Source organism: Lepus europaeus, chromosome 4, assembly GCF_033115175.1.
Source record: "Lepus europaeus isolate LE1 chromosome 4, mLepTim1.pri, whole genome shotgun sequence".
NCBI classification, from domain to species: Eukaryota; Metazoa; Chordata; class Mammalia; order Lagomorpha; family Leporidae; genus Lepus; species Lepus europaeus.
This window is the reverse complement of record NC_084830.1, coordinates 144,657,253-144,669,944: the sequence shown is the minus strand read 5'-3', so window position 1 is coordinate 144,669,944 and position 12,692 is coordinate 144,657,253. Positions and strand designations below refer to the sequence as shown.

The window sequence follows — 12,692 nt, the reverse complement described above, 5'->3', positions numbered from 1 at the left end:
GTTTGTTTTTGTTTGTTTTTTGTTTTGGTTCTTGTTTTCATATAGGAGTAAATATTGCTTATTTTTTAAAAGATTTATTTACTTGAAAGAGTTACAGAGAGAGAGAGAGGGAGAGACAGAGACAGAGATCTTCCATCCTGGTTCGCTCCCCAGTGGCTGCAATGGCTGGAGCTGCGGATCTGAAAGCAGGAGCCAGGAGCTTATTCCAGGTCTGCCACCTGGGTGCAAGCGCCCAAGTACTTGCCATCTTCCACTGCTTTCTCAGGTGCATTAGTAGAGGAGCTGGACTGGAAGTGGAACAACCGGGACTCGAACCTGCACCTACTATACCACAGTGCCAGCCTCTGTTTGTTTATTTTAAAAATTTTTTTAGTTATAAGGCCGGCGCCATGGCTCACTAGGCTAATCCTCCGCTTTGCGGCGCCGGCACACCGGGTTCTAGTCCCGGTCAGGGTGCCGGATTCTGTCCCGGTTGCCCCTCTTCCAGGCCAGCTCTCTGCTGTGGCCAGGGAGTGCAGTGGAGGATGGCCCAAGTGTTTGGGCCCTGCACCCGCATGGGAGACCAGGAGAAGCACCTGGCTCCTGCCATCGGATCAGCGCAGTGCGCTGGCCGCAGCGTGCCAGCCATGGCGGCCATTGGAGGGTGAACCAACGGCAAAGGAAGACCTTTCTCTCTGTCTCTCTCTCTCTCTCACTATCCACTCTGCCTGTCCAAAAAAAAAAAAAAAAAAAAAAATTGTTTTTTTAGTTATAAACAAAAAGAGAAAGAGCACTACCATCCATTGGCCAGGCCGAAGTTCAAATCCAGGAACTCAAACCAGGTCTTTGATGTTGGTGGCAGGAACTTAGTTCCTTGAGTTGTTACCACTGCTTCCCTAGGTCTGCATTAGCAGGAGGCTAGAATCAGGAGCCAGAACCAGGTAATGAACCCAGGTATCCTGGTAGTGGACACAGGCATCTTAACTGCTCTGTTAAATGTGCACCATCCCTGTTGTTTTTGATACCAATAAATATGTGTGTTTTCACCCAGTCTTAGAGGATTTACCCTTCTAAAATACTTTACTGAGTCTGGTGAAATGTAGAATTCACGAGAGAGAATGCTACAGAACAATAGTAACTGTTGTGAAAGCACTACCAACTACTGCAAGTATGCAGTTTAAAATGATGGATAGGGGCCAGTGTTGTGGTGTAGTGAGTTAAGCCACTGCCTGTGATGCTGGCATCCCGTATGGGCACTGGTTCAAGTCCTGGCTGTTTTACTTCTGATCCAGCTCCCTGCTAATTTGCCTGGCAAAGCAGCAGAAGATGGCCCAAGTGCTTGGGGCCCTGGACCCACAGGGCAGCCTGGAAGCAGCTCTAGGATCCTGTCTTTGGCCTGGCCCAGCCCTGGTTGTTGGAGCCATTTGGGGAGTGAACTAGCAGATGGAACATCTCTCTCTGTTTTTCCCCCACTGCCTCTCTTTTTCTGTGCCTTTCAAATAAATAAAATAAATCTTTTTTTAAAAATTAAAAAAAAAAAAAGGGGCCGGCGCTGTGGTGCAGCAGGTTAACACCCTGGCCTGAAGTGCTGGCATCCCATATGGGCGCTGGTTCAAGACCCGGCTGCTCCACTTCTGATCCAGCAAAAGATGTTGCCAGGGGACGGTGCTATGGCTTAGTGGGTAAAGCCACCACCTGCAGTGCCTGCATCCCATGTGGGCGCTGGTTTGAGTCTCAGATGCTTCACTACCAATCCAGCTCTGTGCTGTGGCCTGGGAAAACAGTAGAAGATGGCCCAGATCCTTGGGCCTCTGCACCCATGTGGGATACCTGGAAGAAGCTCCTGGCTCCTGGCTTCCCATCGGCACAGCTCTGGCCATTGCGGCCAATTGGGGAGTGAACCAGCGGATGGAAGACACCTCTCTTTCTCTCTCTCTCTCTGCCTCTACCTCTCCTCTCTCTGTGTAACTCTGACTTTCAAATAAATAAATAAATAAATAAATCTTTTTAAAAAAAAATGCTCCCGAAGAGAATAAGAATATTATTGATGGGGGCCGGCGCCGCGGCTCACTAGGCTAATCCTCCGCCTAGCGGCGCCGGCACACCGGGTTCTAGTCCCGGTCGGGGCACCGATCCTGTCCCGGTTGCCCCTCTTCCAGGCCAGCTCTCTGCTGTGGCCAGGGAGTGCAGTGGAGGATGGCCCAAGTCCTTGGGTCCTGCACCCCATGGGAGACCAGGATAAACACCTGGCTCCTGCCATCGGAACAGCGCGGTGCGCCGGCCGCAGCGCGCTACCGCGGCGGCCATTGGAGGGTGAACCAACGGCAAAAGGAAGACCTTTCTCTCTGTCTCTGTCTCTCACTGTCCACTCTGCCTGTCAAAAAAAAAAAAAAAAAAAAAAAAAAAAAAAAAAAAAAAGAATATTATTGATGGGTTTACAAAAGGATTTATTAATTTCAAAGGTAGAGTGACAGAGAGAGATATCTTAGTCACTGCCCTAATGGCTGCAATATCTGTGGCTGGGCCCAGCTGAAACCAGGAACCAGGAACTCCATCTTGGTCTCCCATATGGGTAGTAGGAACTCCAGTGCTGGAGCCATCATTCACTGCTTCCTAGATGAATTAACAAGGAGCTGGATCAGAAGTAGAGCAGCTGGGACTTGAACCAACCAGCTCAAACCACCCTGCTTCAATGCCTCCCCTGATGGCTCTTTTAAAAAATTTTATTTATCAGTTTTTTTGAAAGGCAGACAGAGATCTCCATCTATAAGTTCATTCCTTGTTAGCCTCCAACAGCCAGGGATGGACCAGGCCAAAACCTAGTGTTTGAAACCCAGCCTGGGTCTCTCTCATGTGGTTAGTGGTTAGTGAGGAGCCAGGAATCAAGCTAGGCACTCTTATGTGGGTGTGGCCTTCCTAAGTAGCGGCTCATCCCACTGCACCAGAGTCCTAAACCCATTTTAGCTACATTTTTTTTTTCTTTTTGACAGGCAGAGTGGATAGTGAGAGAGAGAGACAGAGAGAAAGGTCTTCCTTTTTGCCGTTGGTTCACCCTCCAATGGCCGCTGCGGCTGGCACATCTCACTGATCCAAAGCCAGGAGCCAGGTGCTTCTCCTGGTCTCCCATGCGGGTGTAGGGCCCAAGGACTTGGGCCATCCTCCACTGCCTTCCCGGGCCATAGCAGAGAGCTGGACTGGAAGAGGGGCAACCGGGATAGAATCCGGCGCCCCAACTAGGACTAGAACCCAGTGTGCCAGCGCCGCAGGGTGGAGGATTAGCCTGTTAAGCCATGGCACCGGCTTAGCTACTTTTAATTGTACAATTCAATGGTAGTAACTACATTCTCATTGTTGTGCACCTATCACTACCATCCATCTCGAGAAGTGGGAGATGTTCTATTTTGTACTTGAATTCTTATTTTATTATTTCTCAATATTATCAACGTAGTTGTAATTTCTTACTCAGATATTAAAACATTATTGCTCTATAATTGGATGTAAAGCAATCAATGTTTTAAAAAAATACTTATTTTATTTGAAAGGTGAAGTTACAGAGATAGAAAGGGAAGGAGAGACAGAAATCTTCATCCACTGGTTTATTCCACAAATGGTTAAGATGGCCAGAGCTGGCTCAGGCCAAAGTACTTGGGCCATCTTCTACTGCTTTCTCAGGCACATTAGCAGAGAGGTGCATCAGAAGTGGAATAGCTGGGACTTGAACTTTTGCTGTTATGGAATGTCAACGTTACAGGCAGTGGCCTAACCCACTGTGCCACAACACCATCCCTGCAGTCATTTTCTAGGTGGAAAAATATCCATATAGTAAAAAAAAATAAAAAATCCACTAACCTACCACTGTGTGTTGAAATTTATTGTCCAGTAACTGCTAAATATATGAAGTTTCTCTATTATCCATCACTGTGATGATGTAACCTTGCTCCATTTATTTCATATTTCCTAATGTCTGGGTTTTGAAAGGCTTATTTATTAGATTCAAGACCTAAAAATGTTTATTTCTGCAGGTAGTGGCTATAAATTAGGGAAAAAATATATCCTATAAGTGCTTTTTAAGACTTTGTACTTGACAAGATAGAGGATTTTTTTTTTTTAAGATTTATGTATTTATTTGAAAGAGGCAGAGAGAGAGAGAGAAAGGTCTTCCATCTGCTTTTTCACTGCCCAAATGGCTGCAACAGCTGGAGCCATGCCGATCTGAAGCCAGGAGCCAGGTGCTTCTTCAGGTCACCCATATGGGTGCAGGGGCCCAAGGACTTGGGCCATTCTCCATTGCCTTCCCAGGCCATAGCAGAGAGTTTGGTTCGAAGTGGAGCAGCCAGTGCTCAAACCCACACCCATATGGGATGCTGGCATGCAGGTGGCGGCTTCACTGCCTCACCGAAGCATCGGCCCTCAGGGGCTGAAAAAATAAAAAAGATTTATTTTATTTATTTGAAAGATAGAGTTACAGGGAGAGAAAGAGAGGTCTTCTATCCACTGGCTCACTCCTCAAATGTTCACAACAACTGGAGTTGAGCTAATCTGAAGCTAGGTACCAGAAGCTTTTTCCAAGTCTCCCACGTGGATGCAGGGGCCCATGGACATGGGCCATCGTCTGTTGCTTTCTCAGGCACATTAGCAAGGAGCTGGATCGAAAGTGGAGCAGCTGGGACTCAAACCAGTGGCCATTTGGAATGCTGGTGCTGCCTGCCGGGGCTTTCACCTGCTGTGCCACAGTGCTGGCCTCCAAGCCTTTTTTTTTTTTTTTTTTTTTTAATTTAAAGATTTATTTCTATATTTATTTACGAGGCAGGATTACAGACAGAGACATAGAGAAAGGTCTTCCTTCTGGTGGTTCACTCCCCAAATGGCTGCAACAGCTGGAGCTGGGCCAATCTGAAGCCAGGAGCCTGGAGCCTCTTCGGGGTCTCTCACGAGGGTACAGGGGCCCAAGCACTTGGGCCACCTTCTGCTGTTTTACCAGGCACATTAGTAGGGAGCTGCATTGGAAGTGGAGCAGCCAGGACTCGAAACTGGCAGTCCTATGGGATGCCAGCACTGCAGACGGGCTCAACCTACTGCGCCACAGTGCTGGCTCCACACAGAGCCAATTTTTTTAATTTTCATTTATTTATTTTTTTATTTTTGACAGGCAGAGTGGACAGTGAGAGAGAGAGACAGAGAGAAAGGTCTTCCTTTTTCCATTGGTTCACCCTCCAATGGCCGCTGTGGCCGGTGGCACCGCGCTGATCCGAAGCCAGGAGCCAGGTGCTTCTCCTGGTCTCCCATGGGGTGCAGGGCCCAAGCACTTGGGCCATCCTCCACTGCACTCCCGGGCCATAGCAGAGAGCTGGACTGGAAGAGGGGCAACCGGGACAGAATCTGGCACCCCGACTGGGACTAGAACCCGGTGTGCTGGCGCTGCAAGGCGGAGGATTAGCCTGTTGAGCCGGCATAGAGGCTATTTTTTATGTACCTTTTCTGTAACAAAATTTACTTAAAAGAGTAACAGAAAGAGAGAAGAGAAGTTGATCTTCCATCTGCTGGCTCACTCCCAAATGGACACAGCAGCCAATGCTGGCCAAGGCAAAGCCAAGGGACAGTTACTGCAACATGATTTCCCACACTTGTTACTTCAGCTGAGGCACTTGGCCATCTTTTGCCTCCTAGCCTTGTTAGCAGGAAGCTAGATCAGAAGCAGAACAGTCAGGACTTGAACCAGCACTCCAGTATTGCAAGGGAAGCTTTCACCTGCTGCACTGCAACACCGGCCCCTATGTACCTTACTCTATACAAAGAAAAGCCTCTGCCCTCATCCTAGAGTTTTTGCTTTACAAAAAAAAAAGCTTTGTCCTTAACTTCCTTGGGTTTCTCTTCTTTCTTTTATACTAAATTTCATTAGAAATCAAATACATAGTCTTCATAAAGTTAACAAAAAAAGATGAAGTACAAAATGACATAAAAGGAGAAATCAAGTATAATTCAGTATGTTCTTTAAAGTTTCTTACATGCCCTCCAAAATTTTCTCCGTCCATATATTAGGCTTAACTCTAGATTAAAGCAGTGGGGATTATACCTGCGTTTTAAAATATTGTTTCAGTACTAGTTATTTATTTATTTATTATTATTATTATTATTTTTTAATTTTTTGACAGGCAGAGTGGACAGGGAGAGAGAGACAGAGAGAAAGGTCTTCCTTTTTCCATTGGTTCACCCTTCAATGGCCGCCGCGGCTGGCGCTGCAACCTGCGCATCGCGCTGATCCGATGGCAGGAGCCAGGTGCTTCTCCTGGTCTCCCATGGGGTGCAGGGCCCAAGCACTTGGGCCATCCTCCACTGCACTCCCTGGCCACGCAGAGAGCTGGCCTGGAAGAGGGGCAACCGGGACAGGATCGGTGCCCCGACCGGGACTAGAACCCGGTGTGCCGGCGCCGCAAGGCGGAGGATTAGCCTAGTGAGGCGCGGCGCCGGCCTGCGTTTTAAAATCCATAGTATTTTAGTTCCTTTCTATTTTTGTTTACACATATTTTAAATTTTTTAAGTTTATTTTAAAGGCAGCAGTCAGAAAGGGGTCTCCCATCTGCTGATTGACTTTCCAGATGCCCCCTCTGGCAGAGGTGAACCAGTTGAAGCCCCAGAGCACCCTATAGGGGTCTCATGTACATGACAGGGACCCAGCCACTTCACACAGAACCTGCTGCCTCCTCACACGTGCATTAGCAGCAGTCTAGAAAGAGAGCAGTGGGAGGACTGAAACCCAGGCCCTCTGATACAGGATGTCGGTGCTCCAGGTGCAACTTAACTGCTCTGCACTACACCCAGCCCCCTTTTTTCTTACACATTACTGTCCTGTTTGTGTTTAACATCTCTTCTTGCTGAAAATAAAGCATTATTGATAAAACCTCAGTTCCTCATATCAGTTTGCACACATCTTTTTACTACATATACACTTTGACTCCATCCTTATGTAGTTACAATGATGTTTACATGCATAGGTACATCTTCAAGAAGAGATTTTAAAAAGTTCCTGGACAATTTTATTTTCCCTGTTTCCGTGAACATTTTGAAGCCCACTCCTACATAGTAAGGTGTATTTCCAGAAAATACATACATGCACTTATTTTCACTTAGTGAATTCTGAAACTGCATTACTGTGAGTTCATATAAATCTATCTCTTTTTAACTCCACATAGTATTCAATGTAATGGGCAGATCACAGTTTTATTTTCCTGCTGAGACGTTGTCTGACAGCATTTCTTGAGTTTTTCTGTGACAGATAAGTCTGCTTAAACATTTTTTTAAACATTTATTTACTTATTTGAAAGGTAGAATTACAGGGAGAGAGGGACAGACACATAGAGAGAGGTATTTGATCTGCTGGTTTGCTTCCCAAATGGCCACAATGCCTGGGGCTATACTAGGCCAGAGTCAGGAAATTCATCTGTTTCCAACATGGGTAGCAAAACCTAAGAACTTAGACCATCTTCCTCTACTTTTCCAGGTACATTAGCAGGGAGCTGGGTCAAAAGTAGAGCAGCGGGAACTGAAACTGGAGGCACTGCAGGCAGCTGCTGAACTTGTTGTGCCACAATGCCAGCCCTGCTACAAAGGTTTTTACAAATAAAAATTTGGTCCTTGACTGAGTATATTTGTTGGATAGATTCTCAAATATGGTATTGAAAGGTTAAAATAAGTGGGACCGGCACCGTGGCTCATTTGGTTAATCCTCTGCCTGTGGCGCCAGCATCCCATGTGGGCGCTGGGTTCTAGCCCCGGTTGCTCCTCTTCCAGGCCAGCTCTCTGCTGTGGCCTGGGAGGGCAGTGGAGGATGGCCCAGGTGCTTGGGCCCCTGCACCCGCATGGGAGGCCAGGAGGAGGTACCTGGCTCCTGGCTTTGGATCAGTGCAGTGCCGGCCGAGGAGGCCATTTGGGGAGTGAACCAATGGAGAGAAGACCTTTCTCTCTATCTCTCTCTGACTGTCTGTAACTTTACCTATCAAAAAAAAAAAAAAAAAAAAAAAAGATTAAAATAAGTGTTCATTTAGAGCTTTCATGTTACCAACGTACCATCCATAAAAGTTGTTTGATAATTTACATTTGCACCTTCATTTAAGAAGCCATTTGTTACTTCTTACCCTCACCAAGTATTGTGTATTATATAAACTTTTTTACTTTGTACCAGTCTTATAGGTGATTAGGACAAAAAGTAAATGTCCATATCTAGGTATATGTAAGTCATTTTGATTCTCTTTGCTCCTCTAGGTCTTTCCATTCATACTTTCCATGGGAACTTCTTTGTTCGGTCAACAGACTTACTGTCTTTGCCCAATGTCAACCCAGACGCCGGCTATGCAGTGCAGATGTCTGTGGAAGAGAGTCTTACTGACACTCAGCTGGTTTCTTTTCAGTCAGCACTCTTGTATACATCCAGTAAAGGTAAGTTTTACTTTATCTGCTTTTATTGTGGTATGAAATCTGACATGAGATCTGCCCTTGAACAAAATTTTCAGTGACAGAATACTATCATTAACCATTAGCACAATGTTGTGGTAAAGGTGAGTTCTTTTATTAACTTTTTTATTTATTTGAGAGGCAGAGAGCCCCAAGCACAGATTCCCTCCCCATATGCATTCAGTGCATGGGGTAGGGGAGAAAGGGCTGAAGCCAGGAGGTCAAGAACTTGAGCCATCTACTTGAGTAGACTTGCAGGGGGTGCGTTGGCAGGAAGGTGGACTCATGTGGTAGAGCCTGGAATTGAACCCAGGTACTCTGCTGTGGGGCATTGGCATCCTAATGGGTAGCTTAACCTCTAGGCCAGCTGTCTATTCCAAGGTGAGCTTTCGGATGTGGTTACATATTCTGTGGCCTGTGATAAACTCCTTGTTCTTGGAAGGTGAGTTCTCATTTCCATTGAGCCAGAAGAGTACAGTTGGCCTGCTGTATCCCTGGGTTCCACCTCCATAGGTTTTGTGTCCTCACATTCAACCAAGTGCAGAGGGAAAATACTCAGAAGAAAAACTGTTTCTGATCAACATGGGCAGGCTTTTTCCCTTCTCATTATTCCGGTACCCCTACAGTGTATCAGCTGTTTACATAGCTGTCAAGTTGTACTTGGTATTACAGGTGATCTAGATTTTATATAAGACTATATAAAGGATGTGAGTGTTTTGCTGTGGGCAAGGGATCCTGAAACCAATATGTAATCACCAGAACTTGTTGGTATTCTTGGTAGAACCATGATGTTTAACATTCCTTCTCCTAAACTATTACATTTATTCATTTGTTTAACAGATTTGTTGAGAGTCTACTGTGTATCAGAGATCAGTTAATAAATAACTGATACATCATTTAAGAAGTCTGAATTTTCAAAACCTTTCCTCAGGGAAAGCGTTGTGGCACAGCAGTCAAGCTGCCGTTGGATATGTTCACATCCCATGGCAGAGTGCCTAGGGTCAGGTGTGCCTTTGCTTCCATCTGGCTTCCCGCTAGTGTACACCATAGATGATGGCTCAAGCACTTAGCTCTCTTCTACCCATGTGGGAGACCTGGATGGAGTTCCAGGCTCCTGCCTTGGGTTGGACCAGCTCCTGCAGCCATCTGGGAAGTGAACCAGCAGATGGAAGAGAGCTCTCCCCTCCCTCCCTCCCTCCCTCCCTCCTTCCCTCTCTCCTTCCTTCTCTCCCTCTATCCCTCTCTCCCTCCCTCTTTCTCTCTCTCTCTTGCTTTCTCTATCTTTCAAATAAATAAATAAATCTCTAAAAAAAAGTGGGGGGAGTTACATTCCCCAGGAAATTACTCAGAGAGATGATAAATTTATTTAAAAAAAATTTTTGGAAGGCAGAGTTAGAGCGTGAGCGAGCGAGCTGCCATCTGCTGGTTAACTCCTCAAATTGTTTCAATGGCCAGGGCTGGGCTGAGCCAGGAGCTTTATCCAAGTCTCCCATGTGGGTGTGTAGGGGCCCAACTACTTGGACCATCTTCTGCTGGCTTCCCAGGTGCATTGACAGGGAGCTGGATTTGAAGTGGAGAACCTGGGACTCAAATTGGTATCTATATGGGATGTCAGTGTTGCAGGCAGTAGCTTAACTCGCTCTGGCACAGTGCTGGCCCCTTGAGTTAAGTTTTAAAGAAGCTTGTAATGAAAAATTAGAGATATTTTTAAAGAATGTGATGTGTTGCTCTTAATTCATTTAATTTGTATTTTTTTAAAGATTTATTTATTTACTTGAAAGTCAGAGTTACAGAGAGAGAGAGAGAGAGAGAGAGAGGTCTTCCATCCACTGGTTCACTCCCTAGTTGGCCACAGCGGCTGGAGCTGTGCTGATCTGAAGCCAGGAGCCAGGAGCTTCTTCCAGGTATCCCACATGGGTGCAGAGGCCCAAGGACCTGGGCCATCCTCTACTGCTTTCCCATGCCATAGCAGAGAGTTGGATCAGAAGTGGAGCAGCCGGGTCTTGAACCGGCGCCCATATGGGATGCCGGCACTGCAGGTGGTGGCTTTACCCACTATGCCACAGCACCAGCCCCTTAATTTGTATTTTATGTGATGTGACAAAGGTTGATTTTTAAAAAATTTTTATTTATTATTCATGTATTATTCATTTGACAGGCAGAGTTAAACACACAGGGAAAGGGGGGTGAGGGGAGAGAGGTACCCTCCATCCACTGGCCCACTCCCCAAATGGCTACAATTAGCCAGGGCTGGGCCAGGCTGAAGCAAGGAGCCTAGAACTCCATCTGGGTCACCTATGTGGGCAGCCGGGGCCCAAGTACCTGGGCCATCCTCCTGTGTGCGTCCAGGCGCACCAGCAGAAAGCTGAATCAGAGGTGGAGCAGGAAGACTCCAGCTGGTGCCCTCACAGGATGCAGGGTTGCAGCTAGCAGCTTAATTGTTGCACCGCAATGCTGGCCCCAAGATGTGTTTCAAAAGAGAGAGGTTGAGTTTCCCTGAATAAAAATAAGAAAAGTTGGCAAGATGTTAGTGAAAGGAGAGGTGTGGAGTTTGTAAAGGAGAGTGAGGTATTTAAGAAAGATAGGGTTGGGAAGAGATAGGTCCCAGCTCCAGTGCCTCAGCCCCACCCCTATAAATTTATTTTCTTAGTTTCAAGATTTTTTACTCCCATCTTTGCTCTTTTACCTTTTTAATAAAGAGTTTTGTGGGGACAGCATTGTGTATCAGATAAAGCCTCCTTCTGTGACGCAAGCATCCATATGGGCGCCATTTTGTGTCATGGCTGCTCCACTTCCGATCCAGCTCCCTGCCCATGGCCTGGGAAAAGCAGTAAAAGATGGGCAGTACCTTTTGGCTTCTACCACCCATGTGGGAGAGCCAGATGGAGTTCCTGGCTCCTGGCTTCGGCCTGACCCAGCCCTGGCTGTTGCAGCCATTTGGGGAATAAACCAACAATGTAAGATCCCTTTGTCCCTCTGTTTCTTCTGATATCTCTCTCTCTCTCTCTCTCTCTCTCACACACACACACACACACACACACACACTGATTTTTTTTTTTTAAAGATTTATTTATTTATTTGAAAGTCAGAGTTACACAGAGAAGAGAGAGAGAAAAAGAGGTCTTCCATCCACTGGTTCACTCCACAATTGGCCGCAACGGCCAGAGCTGCACTGATCTGAAACCAGGAGCCAGGAGCTTCTTCCCAATCTCCCATGCACGTACAGGGGCCCAAGGACCTGGGCCATCTTCTCGTGCTTTCCCAGGCCATAGCAGAAAGCTGGATTGAAAGTGAAGCAGCCAAGACTTGGACTGGCGTTCATATGGGATGCCAGCACGGCAGGCGGTAGCTTTACTCGCTATGTCACAATGCTGGCCCCACACTGATTTTTAAATAAATAAATCTTTTAAAGTAAAATAGGGACCGGAGCTGTGGCTCAGTGGGTTGAGCCAGAGCTCTCCCGTTTGGGTGCCAGTTTGAGTCCTGGCTACTCTGCTTCCAATGCAGCTCCCTGCTAATGTGCCTGGGAAAACAGCAGAGGATGGCCTAAGTGCTTGGGCCCCTGCACCTATGTTCGAGACCTGGGAGAAGCTCCTGGCTCCTGGTTTCAGCCTAGTCCAGCTCTGGCTGTTGAGGCCATTTGGGGAGTGAAGCAGCAGATGGAAGATTTCTCCCTCTGTCTTTCTCTCTCTCTCTCTAACTATACCTTTCAAATAAATGAATAACTAACCAACTAAATAAATTAATTAAAATAAAACGTTTGGAGGATGGGAGTTTTGTCTGGTGGTTAAGACACTGGTCAGTTAGCCTGCGTCCGTTATCGTGAGTTTGAGTCCTGGCTCTGACTCCTCTCGGTCCTCCGGCTAACACAGACCCTGGGAGACAGTGGTGTTCGCTCATGCAGCTGAGTCCCTGCCACCACATGGCAGGCCTACATTGAGTTCCTGTTTTACACTTTTACCTGACCCAGCCCCAGAATTTTTGGGCATTTTGGTAGTGAACCAACACTTAAGAACCTTTTATCTGCCTGTCTCCTTCTGTCTCTCTGCTGCTCAAATTAAAAAAAAAAAAAAATTTGGGGGATTGTTTGCTATGTTTCTCAATCTTTCCTGCCCTCCAATATCTAAAAAAATATGTAACACATTTTAATAAAAATCTTTAAATAGGAATGCTTAGATTTTCTATCTGATAAAACATGCTGTAAATGTAAGACAGGATGGATTTGTTTCTAGACATTTTTTATTATTGTAGCTTAGTCCTCTTTT

The 12,692-nt window shown here is 46.3% G+C and overlaps 1 protein-coding gene across 2 annotated transcripts in view; it reads left to right on the top strand.

The window, feature by feature from the left end:
• The window catches only part of SEC24A (SEC24 homolog A, COPII coat complex component), an 88,104-nt gene that overhangs the window by 59,287 nt on the left and 16,125 nt on the right, over positions 1-12,692 (top strand). For both annotated transcript variants that reach the window (XM_062189122.1, XM_062189121.1), the window contains one exon: positions 8,239-8,412. In XM_062189122.1, coding sequence (XP_062045106.1) covers positions 8,239-8,412 — 174 coding nt within the window. The remainder of the gene's footprint in view (positions 1-8,238; positions 8,413-12,692) is intronic.